The 21966-nt window shown below is 40.2% G+C and overlaps 1 protein-coding gene across 1 annotated transcript in view; it reads right to left on the bottom strand.

The window, feature by feature from the left end:
* Positions 1-11461: 11461 nt before the first annotated feature.
* Positions 11462-21966, bottom strand: part of LOC117519073 (cytochrome P450 2J2-like) — a 35033-nt gene continuing 24528 nt past the window's right edge. Inside the window, exons 7-9 of the mRNA XM_034180377.1 lie at positions 12053-12240; positions 11782-11923; positions 11462-11677 (exon numbers count right to left, since the gene is read on the bottom strand). Coding sequence (XP_034036268.1) covers positions 11502-11677; positions 11782-11923; positions 12053-12240 — 506 coding nt within the window. The 3' untranslated portion in view covers positions 11462-11501. The remainder of the gene's footprint in view (positions 11678-11781; positions 11924-12052; positions 12241-21966) is intronic.

The raw sequence follows: 21966 nt of genomic DNA, 5'->3' as shown, positions 1-21966 counted from the left end.
CATTTTTTTCATACTATTATTACTACCAATACGACTTAATAATAATAATAATAATAATAATAATAATAATAATTTCAACAACTAAAATGTTAGAATTTAATAGTTACATTTCCAAACAATGTAGGTTAGAAATGATAAGTTTTACTGTTACAGTGCTGTCAACAGTTAAATATGAGGTCAAGAAAGATGTCTTATGTACATTGAAGTCAAGAAAGGGTGACTATTAAGGGAATACTGGCAAAACTGGTTATTATTTTCATGTTGAGGTGGCGGGGCGATGTTGTCAGAAGCTGCTGAAAGTAACTAATAAAGAAACTAGTAATCTAACTAAGTTACTTTTAAAACTGATTAATCAGTAAAATAACTAAGTTACTTTTTCAAGGAGTAATCAGTAATTGGATTACATTTTCAAAGTCATTGTGGTCTCTGCTGATGCATTCTGTTAGCTTCTTGCACTCACCATTTTCTCTCAAACCCTCGTTGTTTGATTTACACCATGCTTCAGTACATTATTAGTACATTAACATCACCAGGAGAGATATCTGGCTTCACTTGAGTCAACAGTAGTGACCAAGTTGTGATTTTTTTCCATTTTCTGTACTGTACTGACTTAAAGTAAGTAATGCCATGATTCTACACACTCCGATACAGTAGGTGATGGTATACACCAAAAAGTTGGTTTGTGATCATAAAGAAGTATCATTTTTATTCATTTGTGTTATTTTCAGACTGTGGCTGAGAATGTGACCAAGGTGAGTGCCTTAAAGCAGTAATTCCTGATGGATTTAATCATTCATATGTCTTGAAAACATTTTGCTAGTTGCTAGTACCACATAGCACTATGCTAATTGCTAACGTTAGTATGACCCAATAGGTACCCAATAGCCATGATAATATGGTGTGTTGTGTGGTTAATTGACCTAATGTATCATTGATTTCAGATTATTCATTTCACAATCAAATTTTACAATGGTTTCCCTCAAAATCCTCTTCTTCAGAAAAGAAGACATCAGATCATCAACACCCACGGACATTACGCCAGTTTTTTTAGTGCCTGCAGCTGAACTGGTTCACTTTTTGGCCAAAAGAGTGAGACGCCGGCGGAGAGGAAAACGAGCTGGAGCTCTCATGCGCCTCAGACAAAGGGGCACGCGCATGCCCCTACCTGGGATATTTCTCTCCAACATCCACTCACTCGGCAACAAGATGGATGAGCTGGCACTGCTGATGAAGAAGAATAGAGATTTCTTCTCATCTTGTGTACTGTGCTTCACGGAGACGTGGTTAAATGCACAGACACCGGACTGCGCGCTCCAACTAGAGGGATTCCAACTCCTCCGCGCAGACAGAGACCGAGCACTCTCCGGTGGAAAAATAAGAGGTGGAGGACTCTGCTTCTATATCAGCAACGCCTGGTGCTCTGATGTGCCTGTGATCTCCCAACACTGCTCTCCCTCTCTGGAATATCTCCTCATAAACTGCAGACCGTTCTACTCTCCACGTGAGTTTAACTCCTTCATAGTTTGCTCCGTGTATATTCCACCGAGCGCGGACGTGCACGAGGTCAAGTGCGTGCTCGCGGATCAGATTATGAGCGTGGAGAGAGACTTTCCGGACTCCCTTGTTGTAACTCTCTGTGATTTTAACAAAGGGAATCTCAGTCAGGAATTACCAAAATACAGTTTGTTAAATGCCCGACCAGAGAAGGGAGCACATTAGATCATTGTTACACGACAGTGAGTGGTGCCTACCGCACGGTGGCCCGTGCAGCTTTGGGACTCTCAGACCACGTGATGGTCCACTTGATCCCCGCATACAGACAGAGACTAAAACTCTCCAAACCTGTTGTGAGGACATCTAAAGTGTGGAGCAATGAAGCTGTAGAGGAGCTACGCGCGTGCTTGGCCACCACGGATTGGGATATGTTTGAGGCTTCAACAGACAGTCTAGATGACTACACGGACACTGTGAAGTCGTATATTCATTTCTGTGAAGACAGCATCATCCCACAGCGTACCAGGGTGAGATATAACAACAACAAGCCCTTGTTCACACCTAAACTCCAGCAGGTCCGTCAGCAGAAAGAGGTGGCTTTCAGAGAAGGAGACAGAGACAGTTATAGAGGTGCAAAGTACAGATTTAGCAAGGAGGTGGCAAAGGCTAAATCCATGTACAGTTCACGTCTGCAGCAAAGGTTCTCTGCCAATGACTTGCCCTCTGTGTGGAGGGGGTTGAAAGAGATTACCAACTAAAAGCCCAAAGCACCTCGTTCTTTTGACGACTTGAAGCTGGCCAACGACCTGAACGTCTTCTATTCACGTTTTGAAGTCATGGACTCACACCTCCCCACCCCCCACACAACTGGATATTCAAACACTTTGGACCTCTCCCCTCTCACTGCTGCCCCCCCTCCCCCCGCTGCCCTCTCGGTCCAAGAGGAGGATGTGAGAAGACATTTCATAAGGCTGAATCCACGTAAGGCCCCGGGCCCAGACTGTGTCTCTCCCGCCACCCTGAGACACTGCGCTGATGAGCTGGCCCCAGTCTTCACGGGGATTTTCAACACCTCCCTGGAGTCATGCCACGTTCCAGTCTGTTTCAAGTCCTCCATCATAGTTCCAGTCCCCAAGAAACCACGCGTCACTGGACTTAATGACTACAGGCCTGTGGCTCTCACGTCTGTAGTCATGAAGACCTTCGAACGCCTGGTTTTATCCCACCTGAAGTCCATCACCGACCCCCTCCTGGACCCCCTGCAGTTTGCCTACAGAGCCAACAGGTCTGTAGATGACGCCATAAACCTGGCCCTGCACTCCATCCTGCAGCACCTGGACTCCCCAGGAACCTACGCTAGGATCCTGTTTGTGGACTTCAGCTCTGCATTCAACACCATCCTTCCGGCTTTGCTCCAGGACAAGCTTTCTCTGCTCCACGTGCCCGACTCCACCTGCAGGTGGATCACAGACTTCCTGACGGACCCAAGACAGCGTGTGAGGCTGGGAAAAAATGTCTCGAACACTCGGGCTCTCAGCACAGGATCTCCACAGGGCTGTGTCCTTTCCCCTCTGCTCTTCTCCCTGTACACTAACTGCTGCACCTCCAGCCACGACTCCGTAAAGCTCATCAAGTTTGCGGACAACACCACCCTCATTGGACTCATTTCGGATGGGGATGAGTCTGCCTACAGGAGGGAGGTAGACCGGCTGGTGACCTGGTGCAGCAGCAACAACTTGGAGCTCAGCGCCCAGAAAACAGTGGAGATGATCGTGGAATTCAGGAAAGCCACAGCCCCCCGCCCTCCCTCGCCCTCACCAACAGCCCCATCACCACTGTGGACTGTCACCACTTCCTCGGCACCACCATCAACCAGGACCTCAAGTGGGAGTCAACCATCAGCTCCCTCATCAAGAAGGCCCAGCAGAGGATGTACTTCCTGCGGCAACTGAAGAAGGCCAAGCTGCCTGTTCAGCTGATGGTGCAGTTCTACACGGCCATCATCGAGTCCATCCTCTGCTCTTCCATCATGGTGTGGTATGCCAGGGCCACAGCCAGGGACAGATACAGACTGCAGCGCATTGTGGCTTCTGCTGAGAAGGTGATCGACTGTAGCCTTCCATCTCTCCACGACATGCACGTCTCCAGGACTCTGGGCCGAGCAGGTCGGATCACAGCTGACCCTTCTCACCCTGCACACGGTCTATTCAAACCACTCCCCTTGGGCAAGAGGCTACGGTCCATCCGGACCAGAACCTCCCGCCATAAGAACAGTTTCTTCCCCTCTGCCGTTAAACTCATGAACACTTCATAACTCAGTCACCTTAAGCTTAACTCTGTCACTTTATCATTTTATCACGGGTCACTTTAGACAATGTACTTTGGTTTTTAATTGCATTCCTCCCACTGCACTTTTGTTCTGTTTGTGTGGTTGTACATAGCCTTTCATATTTCATATTTCTATTTCATATTTTATCTTATATTTTATATTATTTTAGCACATATTATTATAATCTTAGCATTTTATATTGCTCTCTGTTTAATGTTGCACCATCATACCAAAGCAAATTCCTAGTCTGTGAATCCTGTTCATTGGCAATGGCAATAAACTTCTTCTGAGTTCTTCTGAGTTCTGAGTTCTTGCACTATAATAGTCCCTGTTTAAGCATGATTTGCTCTGCATCTGCTCAAACTGTATGCTTGCTCTCAGATATACCGTGCATCCAGAAAGCTTTCACAGCGCTTCAATTTTTTTCATTTTATTTTATAGTCTTATTCCAAAATGGAGTAAATTCATTTTCCCCTCAAATGTCTACTCACAATACCCCATAATGACAACATGAAAAGTTTTTTTTTTTAATTTTTGCAAATTTATTAAGAATAAAAAACTAAGAAATCACATGTACATAAATATTCACAGCCTTTGCCATGAAGCTCAAAATGGAGCTCAGGTGCATCGTGTTTCCACTGATCATCCTTGAGATGTTTTGACAGCTTAATTGGAGTCTATCTAGGATAAATTCATTTGATTGGACATGATTTGGAAAGGCACACACCTGTCTACATACAAGGTCCCACAGCTGACAGTGCATGTCAGAGCACAAACCAAGCATAAAGTCAAAGGAATTGACTGTAGACCTCAGAGACAGGATTGTCCTGAGGCACAAATCTGGGGAAGGGTACAGAAACATTTCTGCTGCTTTGAAGGTCCCAATGAGCACAGTGGCCTCCATCATCCATACATGGAAGAAGTTGGGATCCACCAGGACTCTTCCTAGAGCTGGCCACCCATCAAAACTGAGTGATCAGGGGAGAAGGGCCTTAGTCATGGAGGTGACCAAGAACCCAATGGTCACTCTGTCAGAGGTCCAGCATTCCTCTGTGGAGAGAGGAGAACCTTTCAGAAGGACAACCATCTCTGCAGCAATCCACCAATCAGGCATGTATGGTAGACTGGCCAGATGGAAGCCACTTCTTAGTAAAAGCAGAGGTGGGATTCCTCCAGATAAATTTGGAAATCCGGCTTTTCCGACCAGTAAATGAGGCTGTTGTGAATCATGCAAATCTGCTTTTTTTGTTTCATGTGCCTGTTATTTGGATCAATGAATAATGAACACAGGTGGGATAAAACACACTGATTTGTATCACAACAGAGCAAGGCGCTGCCCTTTTAAAAGATGATGATGGCAAATCATTCCCCGACCTGATATCTGAACTCGAGTCTGGCTGGCTGGATGATAAGAGCGGCATGACACAATGGCACTGACGTGCATTTAACCGGCGCACTGCCACACAAATCGCCGGGCCAACGCAACTTGCTGGATGCTGCGCTGTGTTCTGCTGGATGCTGCGTTATATAAAATAATTATTTCGTAGCAGATTAATCATTTGCTCTCAGTGATTGGCTGATAAAACCATCTCTAATCACTCCAGAAGCACAGAGGAATTTTCTCCAGCAATTTTTCTTAAGTGTGCTTCATGGGTATGGAGAAAGTGTTTGGGATCATCTCAAAGGTAATTATTTATAGTTATATTGTAAGGGCTTGGTAAAACAGTTGCATTTTCACTCCTTCTTATAAGCATCTGTAAAATTATGTTTATTATGGATTTAGACAGTTGTTTGACTGACGCTGTCACTAACCGACCTAGCGTCTGTTTACGCTTTGACACCTCTCAACCTTTGAACCAACCTGATCGTGCATACACATTCCCACAGTGTGCATGGAATTTAAGCTCATATAGCCAAAGTGTTTTCCCATTTTAATAGTGACATACAGAGAGACAGTGTCTCACTGCATAGCATGCCAGCAGTTAGTCCAGTGATTGCACAATCCAAGGTGAGCACCGCACATCTCTTCTCAGAATTTGAACAGCAAATGAAGTTAAAAGGTAAATAACTTTGTAGTACAAATCACTGGGTAAATATAACCTCACCTGCCTCCCCTGATGGCACCTCACTGAACTGGTGATGCAAAATACAAAACATGTACAATACGCACCATTTCTCCAGTCACATCCACAGAAGCCTATACCTTCTTCTGGGTTGTCTGGGTTTCTTGGTGGCTTTCCTCACTCTTCTCCTTCTTACACAATCACTTTTTGAAGACTATCTACTCTACACAGATTTACCATAGAGTGCCATACTGTTTGTATTTCTTCATAGTTGATGTAAAATCTAACACATACTGTATTCAGTGACTTGGAAATGTTCATGTATCCATCCCGACTTGAAGAAAAATGGCAATAAAACAGAATTATTTACAGGTATTATACCAAAGCATTCCGTTATTTATGCAACCCATCATCTTGTCTTTTATATTTTTATTAATTTATAAGAAGTTGTTGAGGTTTGCTTTCAGCTTGAGTTTTTGGAAGATAATTTTAGAAATTTTAGTTTTTTGTATTTGAAATGGCATAAACAAATTAAAATGTGTAAAATACCAAGTGTTCCAATACTTTTGCAGGGCACTGTATATCTTTGCTGCAAATGTTCAATCAGGCTGCAAAATCCTTCGTTTTCTTCAACTGATAATGTTTGGTCATCGAGCATGATGAAGTTGAGCAACTTCTTGGTCATCTCTTTAGCTTTCACGTTGTCTTGTGGAAGTTAGCACTTTTTCAAATGGTTGATTAAGTCGTATTGTAGGTCGCAATGGAGATTCCGCCCCAGTAAAACAGCTTTGCAAACATTGCAAGTTGCTGTCTTGCTTTGCAGTGGTTCTAGTGTAAAATATTTCCACACAGCAGACATGTTGTGATGAAAAGTTGGTCAGCGACAGTCAGTGCTCCTCAACACTCGCCTGCTAGCTGGTTACAAACTGTGGAAGGGATGTTCTGAACGGAAACACGTCTTATTAATCTTCGTCTCATTGAGACGCACCTCCGTTCAGGAAATCCATTCTACATTTTGCAGCCAGCTAGCAGAGCAGCCAGTTGGAAATCACTTTTGGAGACATTTTAACAGGAAACATACACACACAGATGTGGCTCCTGGATTGGAAATCTCTGCAGGTTGGATCGTAAATTTCCGATGTGTGAATTTGTTGATATTGGAATCCGATTCAGATACTGGATTGGATCAGCCCCATCCCTAGTTAAAAAATAAATAAATAAAAGAAAAGGACAAATGAAGGGCGATAAAGCAAGATAGTAGTGAGTCGTAATTTTTCGTGACAAGTCAACTTTAAATACAGTAGAACAACATTTAGTTATTTTTGTCACCACTATGTTCTTGTCTGGAATGTTCATAAATTCAGTTACAAAAAGAACTAAATATTGTTCTATTGAATTTAAAGTTGAAATTTGCTAAAGAAATCTCTACTCACTACTATACTATCTACTATGAAACATAAAGTTTCTTAACCTGACAAATACACTTTGAAGTTACTCTTAATGATAATAATGAACATTACATTTCCTTTAAAAGCTCAAATTCATACAGAAGGGATAATGGAGATAATTAAGGAATAGTTAAAAACTAAAAGAGATTTTGTTGTCCAGTTTGAATATGAATTTAACGGATCACATGTCTGCATTAACGTATTGTAGAACGAAACACTATCCAAAGTGTAGGTGCACCATCTACTGGACAATATGTAAATTTTACTTACAGTCACTGCCCATATTAAGTCATTGTGCCGTATAATCAGCTTAACACTGACTCATTATTAATAAATAGGATATCACAGATGAAAAGATATTTTACTGAATAGAGTGCTAGAAAATGTACTTTCTGTGTGCAAAATGAAAAATTATGTTGTTTCTCATCTTAGATATGCAAGTGACATGATGTTGTCTCCTATGATGCATGACACCAGAGTTGACCTGTGGTGGAATGCAGTGAAAAAAAACATTGTGCCAACACTGAGGTGTTGAGGTGCCAACACCAAGTTGGCACTCTGTAAAAATCCTGACTAATAGATGGCCCAAAAGTTCATAAAGTGAGGAAACACATGACAATGCATACCAAATTTGGAATGAATTTGATAAGGTGTTCATAAGCTTTAGTGCTGAAAGAATAATCTGACAGACAAATCCATGCATGCACAGATGGAGTGTAATTCTATGATTATAATAAAACAAGGCACTCTGCTTTGTGCATTTTTCGGTCTGATGAGACAAAGATTGAACTCTTTGGTGTGAATACCAGGCATAATGTTTGGAGGTGCTATTGAGGTGGGCGCCACTACTGAGGTATTACCTAGATTTACAGAATTTGATAGTATCTCTCTAGACATGCTGACGAAATTCGTAACGTCAACAAAAAGCACAACCTGTTTATTTGATCCTATACCAACAAAACTGTTTAAGGAGCTCTGGCCCACTCTTAGGCCGATTGTGCTGGAATTTATTAATCTTTCTTTAACTTCTGGATCTGTTCGGAAATGTTTCAAATCTGCAGTGATTAAACCATTACTTAAGAAACCTAATCTTGAGCCTAGTGTATTGAAAAACTATCGGCCGACATCACTCATTTTGCTCTAAAATTCTGGAAAAAGTGGTGTCATGACAGCTCATAGACTATCTTACTGAGAATAATCTCTGAGCCACTGCAGTCTGCTTTTAGAAAATATCATTCCACAGAGACGGCTCTCACTAAAGTGGTGAATGATCTTCTGCTTACAATGGATTCGGACACCACTACGGTTCTGCTGCTGTTAGATCTCAGTGCTGCATTTGATACAGTGGATCATCATATTCTACTTGATAGGCTGGAAAATAATTTTGGGATTACTGGGAGTGCCCTTGCATGGCCGACGTCATACTTCACCAGTCCTTCTCACTGTGTTTTGTACAGTAACACTACCTCTAACCTTAGTGACATGAAATTTGGGGTTCCTCAGGGGTCTGTCTTAGGCCCCCTGCTTTTCTCCCTTTATATAGCACCCCTTGGGCACATATTGTGGCATTTTGGGATTACCTTTCACTGCTATGCACATGATACTCAGTTATATATGCCGATAACTGCTGGTAATCTCGTTCACATAAAATCCTTAGAAGATTGTCTTGCAGCAATGGATGGATTGGATCTCTAGAAACTTCCTACTTTTAAACTCTGAAAAGACTGAAATGATGGTTCTTGGTCCAGTGAGACATCGGCATCAATTTGACCAGTTAACACTCAGCCTAGGCTCATGTGTCATACATCACACTGACAAAGTGAGGAACCTTGGGGTAATTTTTGATCCTTCGTTGTCCTTTGGCCTCCATATTAGAAATATTACTAGGACTGCTTTCTTCCACCTGTGAAATATAGCGAAGATTCATCCCATCCTGTCTATGGCTGATGCTGAGACCCTGATCCATGCGATCATCTCTTCTAGACTGGACTACTGCAATGTTCTATTTTCTGGTTTACCGCAGTCTAGCATTAGGGCTCTCCAATTGGTTCAAAATGCTGCAGCCAGACTTTTGACACGAAGCAGAAAGTTCAACCACATTATACCCATTTTGGCGTCTCTTCACTGGGTTCCTGCCCAGTGAGATCAGATTTTAAGGTTCTGCTACTAACCTATAAAATTATTCATGGACTGGCACCTCCCTACCTAGCTGACCTAATTAATCCTTACGTACCAGCCCGGGCTTTACGTTCTGAGGGTGCAGGACTACTTTGTGTACCTAGGGTGAATAAGAAGTCTGCGGGTCACAGAGCTTTCTCTTATCGTGTCCCTGTTCTGTGGAATGATGTCCCTGCGTCAATAAAACAGATTCTGTGGAGACTTTCAAGTCCAGACTTAAGACGCACTTCTTTTCCCTTTCATATGGCTAGCATACTGGTACAGTTTTGTTTTACGCTTTTCACTCTTAATTCATGTTATTAGTAATTGAAGTGGGCCACGGCCTCAACTTCACCTAAATTCTGGGTCTTTTAGTGAAGCTTAGGACTAGCGGCCGGCGATCACCTAAGTATTTCTTCTGTTTTTCTTGTTGATTAATGCTGGCAAATTATACAGTATTTTTTGTCTTTCTGATGCCTGATTCTGTTTTTTCTCTGTTTAAGGTGCAGCTCCATCCAGAGATGGGAGTTGTGTTTGTGTTGGCGACCCTCCTGTCCTGTGCACCAACAGCAATTCTTGTATATTCATCCTTGAATTGTTCTGTGAAGTATTTCTGTAATTTATGTTTGTAGCATGGCCCAAGCAGAGGGTCACCCCTTTGAGTCTGGTCTGCTTGAGGTTTCTTCCTCAGAGGGAGTTTTTCCTTTCCACTGTTGCTCTGGGGGTTTGTAAGGTTAGACCTTACCTGTGTGAAGCGCCTTGAGGCAACTCTGTTGTGATTTGGTGCTATATAAAGGAAAATAAATTGAAAATTGAATCGAATTGAAATTGGCAGCATCATGCCGTCAAGACATCATAGTCAAGAAGACTTTAGGCTTTAAAATTGCTGCCACAGATACATCAGCAAAGTATTGAGTGAAAACTTACATACACATGGTTTCTTAGTTTGTTATTTTTAATAAATTTGTAAAAAAAAAAAAAAAAAACTTTTTTCATGTTGTCATTATGGGGTGTTGTGAGTAGAACTTTGAGGGGAAAAATGAATTTACCCCATTTTGGAATAAGGCTGTAACAGTAAAATGTGGAAAAAGTGAAGAGTTGTAAATACTTTTTGGATGAACTGCAGATAGATAGAAGCTTTATTGTCATTGCTCTCCAGCTTGGAGCCATTTATACAGAGGTTATAGATCAACAGTTCCATAATGATAAAACAGTGATATAATGTACAGAGTCCACCACATTTCAAGTGACTCCACTGTAAAAATCCTGACTAATAGATGGCCCAAAAGTTCATAAAGTGAAGAAACATACCAAGTATACCAAGTATACCAAATTCAGAATTAATTTGATAAGGTGTTCATAAGTTTTAGTGCTGAAAGATGCATGCACAGATGAAGTGTAATTCTATGTATTTATTGTCACCCTCCTGGCATTGTGAGTGGGGGATAATAAATAGATAATGGCAAAAGTCAAAGGTGTGGGCACTGGTATTTTGAGTCTAAATAGAAATGTATACTGATATATGTTTCACAGTGATTACTGAGGACTACACTAAAAAGTTGTATATTAATCTCTTCCCAGAACTTCATGCTTAATAGGGATGATTATGTCACTTCAAAGGTCTACCAAATGAGGGTTTTGGTTGGAGTGTTTTCTAGTTGTCAAGATGCTGGTATTTAAAAAGCGACAATTGTCAAAATATAGAAAAAGTCTGTTGTGTCCAAAATTTTGACTGATACTGTAAAAGAAGATATCACATTTTGAATTTACAAAGTGGCAATGTAATCAGGGGTGTTGTAGTGAGGAGGAAGGGGAGACTATCTAAAGGGACCCTCAAAGTTTTGGTTTTCTGGATTACAGGCTACAGCGACGTGACAGCCCAAGCTTGGAGGGTCCTGAGAGTACACGGTGTCATAGGGCCCAAAGGTTTTAGCAACACTGCTGACTGTAATTATATATATATATATTTCACAAAATAACTTATCTAATGTTCAGGTTACATACTGTTGTTCAGCGACATTTGGCCTGAACTTTAAAAGGATGGGGGAAATGTGTAACTCCAGTCACTCCTTCTGTATTCAAAGCTGCTCCATCAGGTGTTGAGAAAGAGAATTTCTGCATTAACCCCACAAAAAATAGGAACAGCTCCATCTTTGCAAGGCTTTCTCCAAGACACGCCCGTTTCCCTGAACAAACCACAAACACACACATGAGAGCTCTGGACTGTTACTCAGGATTCATCAGGTTACACGTCCTGCAGGGTCAGACATGTATGGACAAAATAGTTTACCTGCAGAGAAAGGCAGGAATGCGTCTCTCTTCACAAACTTTCCATCAGCATCTAGAAAGTGTCCAGGGTCGAATGTGTGTGGAGTCTTCCACTGAGTCTCATCAAACAGGACAGAGGTCAAGGTGGGCATCAAGGCAGTGCCCTAAAAGTAAAATATCCAGGTCAACATCAAAGCTGCATAAACGCCAACAGGGGCTGATCCCACCAAAAACTGATTTTGGAACAAGTCTGTATTTACTTTTTGAACAGTTATAGTGTGTGATTAATGCACCTTGGGGATAAAGTAACCTCCCAGTGTCGTGTCTTCTGCAGCCACTCTGGGTCCATTCAGAGGCACAATGTTTCCAATCCTCTGGACCTCATGGATCACCGCGTCAGTATAGGGCAGGCTGGGTCTGTCAGCCATAGTGGGTTGACGGCTCTGTCCAATCACTCTGTCAATCTCTGCCTGGACCTTCTCTGAAAATACAAGGACATTAATTAAGATGGAAGGCCCCACAAATTTCTCATCCACATGGAGTCCAAATCCCAACTTTTATGTTGTAGGAGCCTTTGTACTCGAGAAGGGTACCTGGGCATTGCTCAAGTGTGAGATTTCTCCAGCCCGATCTGCTGATTATGTGAGTGGTTGCTCATTGTCTTTGATAATCATTGTTTTGACCTATTGCCTGTTTTTCTGACCACACCTTCTCGCCTGATGTTCCTGATTTAGTTTCAGATTTTTGACTGCCTTTCTGTGTACCGGACCCAGCATACGCCTCAAGTAAACTGTCTTAAAATTCAGAGCTGTGAGTTTGAGTCTTGCATTTGTGTCCAGACGTCACTGATTGCTAAGCCTGATAGTTGTCTTCTCACCAAACTGCTTGCCTATTGTCCTGTAGCTCATCCCAGCCTTGTGCAGGTCTACAATTTTGTCCCTGTGTCCTTTGACAGCTCTTTGGTCTTGGCCATGGTGGACAGGTTGGAATGTGATTGACTGGGTGTGTGGACAGGTGTTAATACAACAATAGGTGTCAACAATTCAACAGATGCAATTTATTTATTTATTTATTTATTTATTTCATTCATTTAAAAGAAAAAAAAAAAACAAAAAAAACAGAAAAGCAGAAATAAAGCATCTCCATTACCAGAATGAAAAGGAGCAGAGAGAAGAACAAGTCTTATATTTTCTGCCCCTTTTTACAATACAATCTTTCAATATCCAGCGTCATTTTTCAACATTATTTAACAGATTGTATTTCTTTAACTTGTCACATACCACTGACTTATTTCATAATTATGACCATTATTAAATAGATTACATCTCTGACAGGTTACATTTTTAAACTTAAAACATTTTATACATTATTAACAAATTACATTTTTTTTTAACTTCCTTACAGCCCACTAACTTATTTTATAGTTTCATACTTACTTAATACATCTAGTTTAATATGTTTTTTAAATAATTTAAGCGACCTTAATTCTTTAATTTCTTTGTTGAGATTGTTCCATAATTTTACACCATTTACTGCAATACTCCGCTCTTTTACTCTGGTTCTGTATCTTGGTTTTCTAAAGACTTCTATTTCTTTCAGTTTATAACTACTTACTCTTTTCTCAAACATATTTTGAATGTTTGTTGGTAAAGTATTTTTATTTGCTTGGTACATTGTTTGTAATATTTTCAAATCGACCAAATCACGAAATTTAAGTACCCTGTACTTAATGAACAATGGATTAGATGGATCTCTAAAACCACTGTTGCTAATCACCCTTAAAGCCCTTTTCTGCAGAATAAACAAAGGTTGTATATAAGTTGTATATGTTGATCCCCAGATTTCTACACAATAAGTTAAATATGGGAAAATCAATGAATTGTACAATGTTAATAACCATAACTATTTAATGAATATTTACTTTATGCAAAACAGCAATGGCTTTCGCTATTTTTCCTTTTATGTAATTTATGTGTGACTTCCATGTAAGATCTTCATCAATTATGACTCCTAAAAATTTCATTTCTTTTACCCTTTGTATATCCATTCCATCTATTTGTAATGACACGTTTTTTTTTTTTGCTCTGTCATTAAACAATATGAAATTTGTCTTATTAATATTTAGTGACAGTCTGTTTATATCAAACCAATGCTTAACCTTTCCAATTCTGTTTTTATCACTTGTGCTACTTCCTGTATATCTGATCCAGAGTAAAACAGCGTTGTATCATCAGCAAATAAAATGCTACCAAGCACATTAGATACATTCACAAAATCATTGATATACAAAATAAACAGTTTGGGTCCAAGTACTGATCCTTGTGGTACTCCATAAGCAATATTACACAATTCTGATTTGATATTATTTATCTGAACAAACTGTTTTCTAAGTAGCTTTTTACCCACTGATGTGCAATACCTCTTATTCCATATTGTTGTAACTTGTGAAGCAATCTTGAGTGGTCAATAACATCAAAAGCTTTTTTCAAGTCAATAAAAATACTTACAAAATAATCCTTATTTTCTATTGTTGTTGATATTTTCTCTATTAATTCCATAATTGCCATAGCTGTCGAATGTTTTGTTCTGAATCCATACTGAGCATTATTTAAAATATGATGTTTCTCAGTGAATTTATCCAACCTTGTCACAAAAACTTTTTCCATAATTTTAGAAAACTGTGGAAGCAATGATACTGGCCTGTAATTAGAGAATTTATGTTTGTCTCCATTTTTATATAATGGGACTACCTTGGCAATTTTCATTTCATCTGGAAAAATCCCTGTTGACAGAGACAGATTGCAAATATAAGTAAATGGTTCAATAACAGTTTCTATTATACTTTTTACAGTCATCATGTCTAAATCTTCATGGTCAGTTGATCTTTTGCTTACACAGTTTTTTACAATATTTCTTATTTCATCTTTATCCACATTGTCCAGGAAAATACTATTGACCGTATTTACAAGTGTATGTAATGTATCTTCTACTATTGGTTTATTTCCCACCAGACTTGATCCTACATTTGAAAAATAATCATTAAACCCATTTGCCACTTCTTTTATGTCATATATCTCTTTATTTTCTTTGACAAAGTAATTTGGAAAAGTTGCTTTCGCTCCATCACTTTCAATCACACTTTTTATAATTCCCCATGTTGCCCTCATATTATCTTTATTCTTATTTAATTGTTCACTATAATAATCTTTTTTTTTGTTTCCTAATTATTGTCAATAGTTTATTTTTATATTTTTTGTATCTGTGTTCTGTTTCCTTTGTTTGCATTTTTAAAAAGCACCTGTATAAATAGTTTTTCTTTGCACAAGCATTTTTTATTCCCTTTGTCAGCCATGGTTTATTTACTCTTTTCTTACTAATTTCTATTAATTTACAGTTTTTATTATATGATTTCATCAATATTTCATAAATGAGTTATATGCTACATTAACATCACTGACATAAACTTCTTCCCAATTTTGATTTTTAAGATCATATTTTAATGCCTCTAAGGCTTTTACTGACTTGTCTCTTTTAAAGTTTATAACAGTTTTTTTCTTGTACCTATTTTTATATTTAAATATTGAAAAGACTGGTAAATGATCACTAACATCTGTCATCAAGATCCCATTCCTGATAATTTCATCTGTTCTATTTGTAAATATATTGTCGATTACCGTTGCACTTTGCGATGTGATTCTGGTTGCTTTGTTATCAAGTGGAATAACCCCAAACTATACATTGAATTCACAAAATCACTTATTCTTTGGCAACTGGAGCTTTCTATGTTAATGTTAAAGTCTCCACATATAAAAAGCGTTTTGTTTTTAATTTGATGGAATAGCTCTATTATTCTATCTGTAAATTTCACAACACAAGTGTCTGGTGCTCTGTATACACAACTGATTAAAATATTTTTAGATGTTTCATGTACAAGTTCCACTGTTACAATTTCTATGATGTCATCCACAGTTGTCATTTCTTCTACAATTGTACATATCAGATCTGCCTTTATGTACAGAGCAACACCACCGCCCCTTTTATCTCTTCTGTTCAAAAAATACAGCTCATATCCCTCTATTTGAACATCAGTCATGAGATCATCATTAAGCCAAGATTCAGTGATTGCAACAATATTAAATTTATTTTTAAACTGATTTAAATAATCTTTTATTTGTGACATTTTACAATACAAGCTTCGACTGTTTATATGTAAGAGTGACAGGGTATCTTCTGCAATTTTTTTACTATTTAGCTGTTCTACCGTATAATACTCGCAACCAATCGTTTTTAAGTCAAATATACTTTCATCAATATTAGTGTCTATGTCATATATTTTATCATCTGTTTCCATGTCTGATCAGATTTTTTTTTTTGTTGGTCCACTTACCAACAGACGTCATATTTGATTGTCTATTCAGGTCTGTATTTTGTAAGGTCCTCCATGTTTTTGATTTGTATACCGTTTGTTCCTTCTTTTACTCTAATCCACACCCTACAATTCCAGACCCATGTAGCAACAATGTGCTTCTGTTTTTTTAATAGTCTTGCTTCCCGGGTAAAGAGTGCAGAACAGTAGGGCTTCTTAAAGAAAAACTAACAGGTCTGTGAGAGCCAGAATTCTTGCTGCTTGGTAGGTGATCAAATACTTATTTCATGCAATAAAATGCAAATTAATTATTTAAAATTCATACAAGGTGATTTTCTGATTATTATTATTATTTTTTTTTTTAAAGATTCTGTCTCTCACAGTTGAAGTGTGCCTACGATAAAAAATACAAACCTCTCCATTCTTTGTAGATGGGAAAACTTGCAAAATCAACAGTGGATCAAATACTTATTTGCCTCATTGCATGTCACTTGGTTACACAAGCACCTTTCCTGGCACAGAGAGCAATGTAATACCACCGCTGTTATTGCAATCCAGGAGATCCCTCCGTCTTCTCCAGGCTGGGTGGACAATGTAAAGCCTGGACTGGAGACCCTTGAGCAGACAATGCTCATGTTTGGTATCAATAGTTTTTTCTGCCTGGCAACAACTGGATCAGTCAAAAGGCACAGTCCAGGAGGTCCACACACATCCAAGAGGGATCAGACGAAAACAGTGGTGTCCCACAGAGTTCAAACAAGCAGAGGGCAGAGAAGTATGAAACTCATATTCCCGATCGTTTAGCAGGTTAAGTGCATAATTTATACATTTCACTCATTTTCTAAGACCTAGCATGTCCTTCTCACTCAGATCTTTGACTTTTTTTTTTTTTAATGGCAGCTGACATCTAACTTAGTAGTGCATTACTACCAGCTTCTGCATCAGAGTGTCAATCACAGGACCTCTTTCTGATCAGTATACACTGCCGTCTTCTCACACATGTAGAATTTTCCATCTTATAGCCATAGGTGGTAATGCTGTATTTTTCATATGCAAGTTGCATCGACCGAAACTAACCTGCTTTTCACTCTCACAGGGGTCCTGAGGGTGCCTGCGAGTATGCTCATCCAGTCTATATGTGTTTTGTGGACTTGGAGAAGGTATATGATCACGTACCCCAGGAGATACTGTGGGAGGTGCTGTGTGAGTATGGAGTTAGGGGGTCCCTTCTCAGGGCCATCCAATCTCTGTACTCGCAAAGCAAGAGCTGTGTTTGGGTGCTTGTCAGTAAGTCAGACTTGTTTCCGGTGGAGGGTGGACTCTGCCAGTGCTGCACCTTGTCACCAATCCTGCTTGTGATGGTCATGGACAGGATATTGAGGCATAGTCGGTGGGAGGAGGGTTTTCAGTTTGCTGGGCTCAGGGTCTCATCACTGCTTTTTGCAGATGATGTAGTCCTGTTGGCTTCATCGGCTGGTGGCCTCCAACACTCACTGGATCGGTTCACAGCCGGGTGTGAAGCAGCTGGGATGAGGATCAGACCCTCTAAATCTGAGGCCATGGTTCTCAGCAGGAAACCAATGGATTGCCTACTCCGGATAGGGAATGCATTCTTGCCCCAAGTGAAGGAGTTCAAGTACCTCAGGGTCTTCTTCATGAGTGAGGGGTTCAATGGAGCGTGAGACTGGCTGGAGAATAAGCGCAGCAGGGGCGGTGTTGCATTTGCTCTACTGCACTGTTGTGATGAAACGGCAGCAGAGCCAAAAGGTGAAGCTCTCGAGCTACTGGTTGCAATGTTTCTGTGAAGGCTCTCAGTTGTCCAGGTGGTTTCCATAGTAGAGAAGCTTGAATCTTCAACTGGACTGGGTTGCTTGACACGAGGACGTTTCGCTTATAATCGCAGAAGCTTCCTCAGCTAAATTTTCATACAGTAGTGCTCAGAATAATAGTAGTGCTATGTGACTAAAAAGATTAATCCAGGTTTTTGAGTATATTTCTTATTGTTACATGGGAAACAAGGTACCAGTAGATTCAGTAGATTCTCACAAATCCAACAAGGCCAAGCATTCATGATATGCACACTCTTAAGGCTATGAAATTGGGCTATTAGTAAAAAAAGTAGAAAAGGGGGTGTTCACAATAATAGTAGCAACTGCTGTTGACGTTACAAACTCACAACCATTATGTTCACACTGCTTTTTTTAGCAATCCTGTAAATCACTAAACTAGTATTTAGTTGTATAACCACAGTTTTTCATGATTTCACATCTGCAAGGTATTAATTTTGTTGGTTTGGAACCAAGATTTTGCTCGGTTACTGGTGTGCTTGGGGTCATTGTCTTGTTGAAACACCCATTTCAAGGGCATGTCCTCTTCAGCATAAGGCAACATGACCTCTTCAAGTATTTTGACATTTCCAAACTGATTGATGATACCTGGTATGCGATATATAGGCCCAACACCATAGTAGGAGAAACATGCCCATATAATGATGCTTGCACCACCATGCTTCACTGTCTTCACTGTGAACTGTGACTTGAATTCAGAGTTTGGGGGTAGTCTCACAAACTGTCTGCGGCCCTTGGACCCAAAAAGAACAATTTTACTCTCATCAGTTCACAAAATATTCCTCCATTTCTCGTTAGGCCAGTTGATGTGTTCTTTGGCAAATTGTAACCTCTTCTGCACATGTCTTTTATTTAACAGAGGGACTTTGCGGGGGATTCTTGCAAATAAATTGGCTTCACACAGGTGTCTTCTAACTGTCACAGCACTTACAGGTAACTCCAGGCTGTCTTTGATCATCCTGGAGCTGATCAGTGGGTGAGCCTTTGCCATTCAGGTTATTCTTCTATTCATTTTGATGGTTGTTTTCCATTTTCTTCCACGCGTCTCTGGTTTTTTGTCCATTTTAAAGCATTGGCGATCATTGTAGATGAACAGCCTATAATTTTTTGCACCTGCGTATAAGTTTTCCCCTCTCCAATCAACTTTTTCATCAAACTATGCTGTTCTTCTAAACAATGTCTTGAAAGTCCCATTTTCCTCAGGCTTTCAAAAAGAAAAGCATGTTCAACAGGTGCTGGCTTCATCCTTAAATAGGGTTGTGGAAACTAAAATGATAAATATTGCTTTTCTATTAAAGTAAATGTTCCTTCTTCTATTAAATGTTTGACCAAATGTTTAAAGTTCTGTTTGTTTGACCGACTGTAACCCTTCTGTTACTTAAATGCTAAAGACTCGCTTGGTTTGAAAGTTACTGATCAAATCAAATCAATTTTATTTATATAGCGCCAAATCACAAAAAAACAGTTTATATTGTAAGGCAAGAGCCATACAATTACAAAAAAACCCCAACGGTCAAAACAACCCCCTATGAGCAAGCACTTGGCGACACTGGGAAGGAAAAACTCCCTTTTAACAGGAAGAAACCTCCAGCAGAACCAGGCTCAGGGAGGGGCAGTCTTCTGCTGGGACTGGTTGGGGCTGAGGGGAGAGAATCAGGAAAAAGACATGCTGTGGAAGAGAGCAGAGATCAATCACTAACGATTAAATGCAGAGTGGTGCATACAGAGCAAAAAGAGGTGAATAAAAAGAAACACTCAGTGCATCATGGAAAACCCCCCAGCAGTCTAAGTCTATAGCAGCATAGCTAAGGGATGGTTCAGGGTCACCTGATCCAGCCCTAACTATAAGCTTTAGCAAAAAGGAAAGTTTTAAGCTTAATCTTAAAAGTAGAGAGGGTGTCTGTCTCCCTGATCTGAATTGGGAGCTGGTTCCAGAGGAGAGGAGCCTGAAAGCTGAAGGCTCTGCCTCCCATTCTACTCTTACAAACCCTAGGAACTACAAGTAAGCCTGCAGTCTTATAGCGAAGCGCTCTATTGGGGTGATATGGTACTATGATGTCCTTAAGATAAGATGAGACCTGATTATTCAAAACCTTATAAGTAAGAAGAGGAATTTTAAATTCTATTCTGGAATTAACAGGGAGCCAATGAAGAGAAGCCAATATGGGTGAAATATGCTCTCTCCTTCTAGTCCCTGTCAGTACTCTAGCTGCAGCATTTTGAATTAACTCAAACAGCTGATCAACAGCCTTTTGTGACACATTTGATAGAAACCATTCCTTAGGCTGCCTCCTCAGCCAAATGGCTCTGTGTTACCCTGCTAAAACCCTGATCAATCACAATGCAAGAAAAAGCACTGTAGACAGTCTCACAGTGGGACATGGCTTCGGGACCCCCAAGAACTCCTGATCCACACAGACAGTCTCACAGTGGGATGTGGCTTCGAGACCCCCAAGGACTTGTAAATGAAAAGGACCCTTTGATCATCACAGCCCTGTCACTGTCATAGATAGAACAGCCACTACGTCCTTTCCCTCTAACTCTGTGTTTATGTGTGAATAAATGTATTGTGTTAACACTGTATGTATAAAAGCTGTGCTCAGAAAGCCACACTTTACACTGTTCCAATCAGAGCACACTCTCTGGTTGAAATAGCATCCAAAGCTTTGTATTAAAGCCTGTTACTTGACAAACAGTCAATGTTCTGACTCTTTCTTCTTCCACAGACAAGCCTAAAAGTCCTTCGGCCTCAACAGGGGACACCTGATTCACACCTGTTTGTTCCACAAAATTGACGACCTCACTGACTGAATGCCACACTACTATTATTGTGAACACCCCTTTTCTACTTTTTTTTTACTAATAGCCCAATTTCATAGCCTTAAGAGTGTGTATATCATGAACGCTTGGTCTTGTTGGATTTGTGAGAATCTACTGAATCTACTGTTACCTTGTTTCCCATGTAACAATAAGAAATATACTCAAAACCTGGATTAATCTTTTTAGTCACATAGCACTACTATTATTCTGAACACTACTGTAGGTCTTCAGACAGCACAAAATCCCAGTTTACTTTAAACCTGTTAACATCTTGAGACAGAAATTAGAGCAATGTAGTGTATTCTATCAGATGTCAGGAAAACTGTAACGAACACTACATAGGTGAGACGAAGCAGCCGTTGCACAAAAGGCTATACCAGCACCGCAGAGAAGGCGCCAGCGGACCTCAGTCTACAGTTCATCTCCACATTAAAGACACTAACTACACATTTGAGGACAAGGAAGTTAAAATCTTAGCCAGAGAAAAGAAATGGTTTGAGAGAGCTGTGAAAGAAGCTTTGTATGTGAAACAGTTGAAACCCAGCCTTAACCGGAGAGGGGGTCTGAGACACGCTTCGTCCCCTGTTTACAATGGGGTACTCAGATCAAAGCAGTTTCACTCTTTTGGTCCATGGTAATGAGTCATTCACGTCGTCAGGAGAGTCGTCAGGAGAGGCGTAAGTCCCATCGTTAGGAGGGACAGCTGCCCTGTCATTAGCAGGGTGCTAACTAGAGTACATTAGGTGCTAATTAGAGCAATTGTTAGTCACTGCCAATAGCAGACTGCCTCTCAGTAGGCGGGGTCTTGTTAGGTTTAATACTCCAGCTTTTGCTGGCTTCTGTTTGTTCTTCTCTACAAGAGTCAAGACAGAAGTCAGACTACCAGAGCAAGAAATTTAGCTGAGGAAGCTTCTGCGATTAGAAGCGAAACATCCTTGTGTCAAGTAACCCAGTCTAGTCAAAGATTCAAGCTTCTCTACTCTCGAGCTACTGTTCAATCTTTATTCGTAATCTCACCTATGGTCATGTGGGTTGGGTCATGACCAAAATAATTAGATCGTGGGTACAAGCAGCCGCGATCTACACCCGCTTGTTCCAATAAAGGGTCACTTGGGAGCTGGAGCCTGTACCAGCGGTCATAGGGTGAGAGGTGGGGTGCACCCTGCACAGGACG

The sequence above is a fragment of the Thalassophryne amazonica genome, chromosome 10 (assembly GCF_902500255.1).
Source record: "Thalassophryne amazonica chromosome 10, fThaAma1.1, whole genome shotgun sequence".
In the NCBI taxonomy this organism is placed as follows: domain Eukaryota; kingdom Metazoa; phylum Chordata; class Actinopteri; order Batrachoidiformes; family Batrachoididae; genus Thalassophryne; species Thalassophryne amazonica.
Note: the sequence above shows the minus strand (reverse complement) of the source record. Positions and strands in the feature narration are given on the sequence as shown.